The sequence below is a fragment of the Teleopsis dalmanni genome, chromosome 2, assembly GCF_002237135.1.
Source record: "Teleopsis dalmanni isolate 2A chromosome 2, ASM223713v2, whole genome shotgun sequence".
Lineage (NCBI taxonomy): Eukaryota > Metazoa > Arthropoda > Insecta > Diptera > Diopsidae > Teleopsis > Teleopsis dalmanni.
The window spans coordinates 67671481-67672798 of record NC_051847.1 but is presented as its reverse complement, the minus strand read 5'-3'; the positions used below and the strand labels follow the sequence as shown (position 1 = coordinate 67672798).

The 1318-nt window shown below is 33.3% G+C and overlaps 1 protein-coding gene across 1 annotated transcript in view; it reads right to left on the bottom strand.

Annotated features, from left to right (window-relative positions):
* Nucleotides 1-400: 400 nt before the first annotated feature.
* The window catches only part of LOC119674769, a 3321-nt gene continuing 2403 nt past the window's right edge, over nt 401-1318 (bottom strand). Inside the window, exon 2 of the mRNA XM_038085925.1 lies at nt 401-536. Within this exon, the coding sequence (XP_037941853.1) occupies nt 401-536 (136 nt within the window). The remainder of the gene's footprint in view (nt 537-1318) is intronic.

The window sequence follows — 1318 nt, the reverse complement described above, 5'->3', positions numbered from 1 at the left end:
TGAATACAAATGCCAGGCTTAGAACTTGTGCCTGTCAAATTAGAAACGATAACTAATCGTGTTTTTTTTCACAAGTAACCAAGGCTACACATATGTTATACCAATTCAAGTTAAACCAATTCAATCCAATTATACCAATTCAATATCCATGTTAAGCATTTCTAAAAACTGATTGCATTATTTTATTTTAAATCATTTTAAGAATTTTTGTTTTTAGAATTTCCATAGTAAGTTACTATGGAATGTCAATATTTATTGTTTTATCGGTTACATGTTTCATATCCTTTTAGAAATGTATTTCCTATATGACGTAGTCACTGTAAAGTCAACCACTAAATGATTTGACTCTTGCTACCATTAGGCAATTACGTGAAACTGTTTTTAAAAATTTCAGTTGGATTTACTTATTTAAATCCATAATTACCCTACAAAAATGAAATATTTCAACATTTCCGGGCATAAACCAACGCAGTGAAAATTTGTCAATTGCAGGACCATCATAATAAATCCATTTCAAAATGTGCACTGTTTCGGAACTGCAATAAAACACTTAATAAAAATTTTGATACGCCGTTAGGCTGCTACCATATTTTAAGGTTACAAAACCTAGAACTCGTTATGACATTTCCACGTACCACGCACCGCAATTCACAACTAGCATTTTCAACGTGCAAATTTAACTAGCAATTTTGCAAATGGATTTCGGCAAAATAATTATCTTCTTTGTGTAGCAGAGTTGCCAACAGATCACCGCCAATGCCACAGACATTTTCGAGTTGCGTTCGCTGTCAGCATGAGTACACATTGTGTTTGTGGCTGTTTTGAATGGAAATTTCGAATGTGATTAGCCCCGCAACTGAAAAGTAAATCTTAACCAAAGAAACCAAAAAATAGTAGTTCCACGAATCGAGTGGACATTTTGAAATGAGTTGTTACACCACGATGCCGATTGCAAGGAGGCAATTGTAGTATTAAGTGAATGCACACTGTACCTGATGACTGGACAGAACAATTTTTAATAGAAAACACTGTCGACCGTGAGTTCTAATGAAAGGCACGTATTTATTTAGGTTGGAAATTTTGGATTTGTTTTTTTTTAAGCTTCCATAGTAGCGGTCATACTAAAGTTATCATAGTGGTAGTGTCCTCTACACTCGAAAAATAACACTTTGGTTTGTAAAATTAATAATTCTGGGTATCTAGTCATATCATTTGCTGTGCTCTCTAAGTACCGCATAGGCACCACTAAGTAAACCGGATCACAAATACAAAACTTGAAAATTATTTAATTAAGTAATTAAAATAATTATTGGTGTCA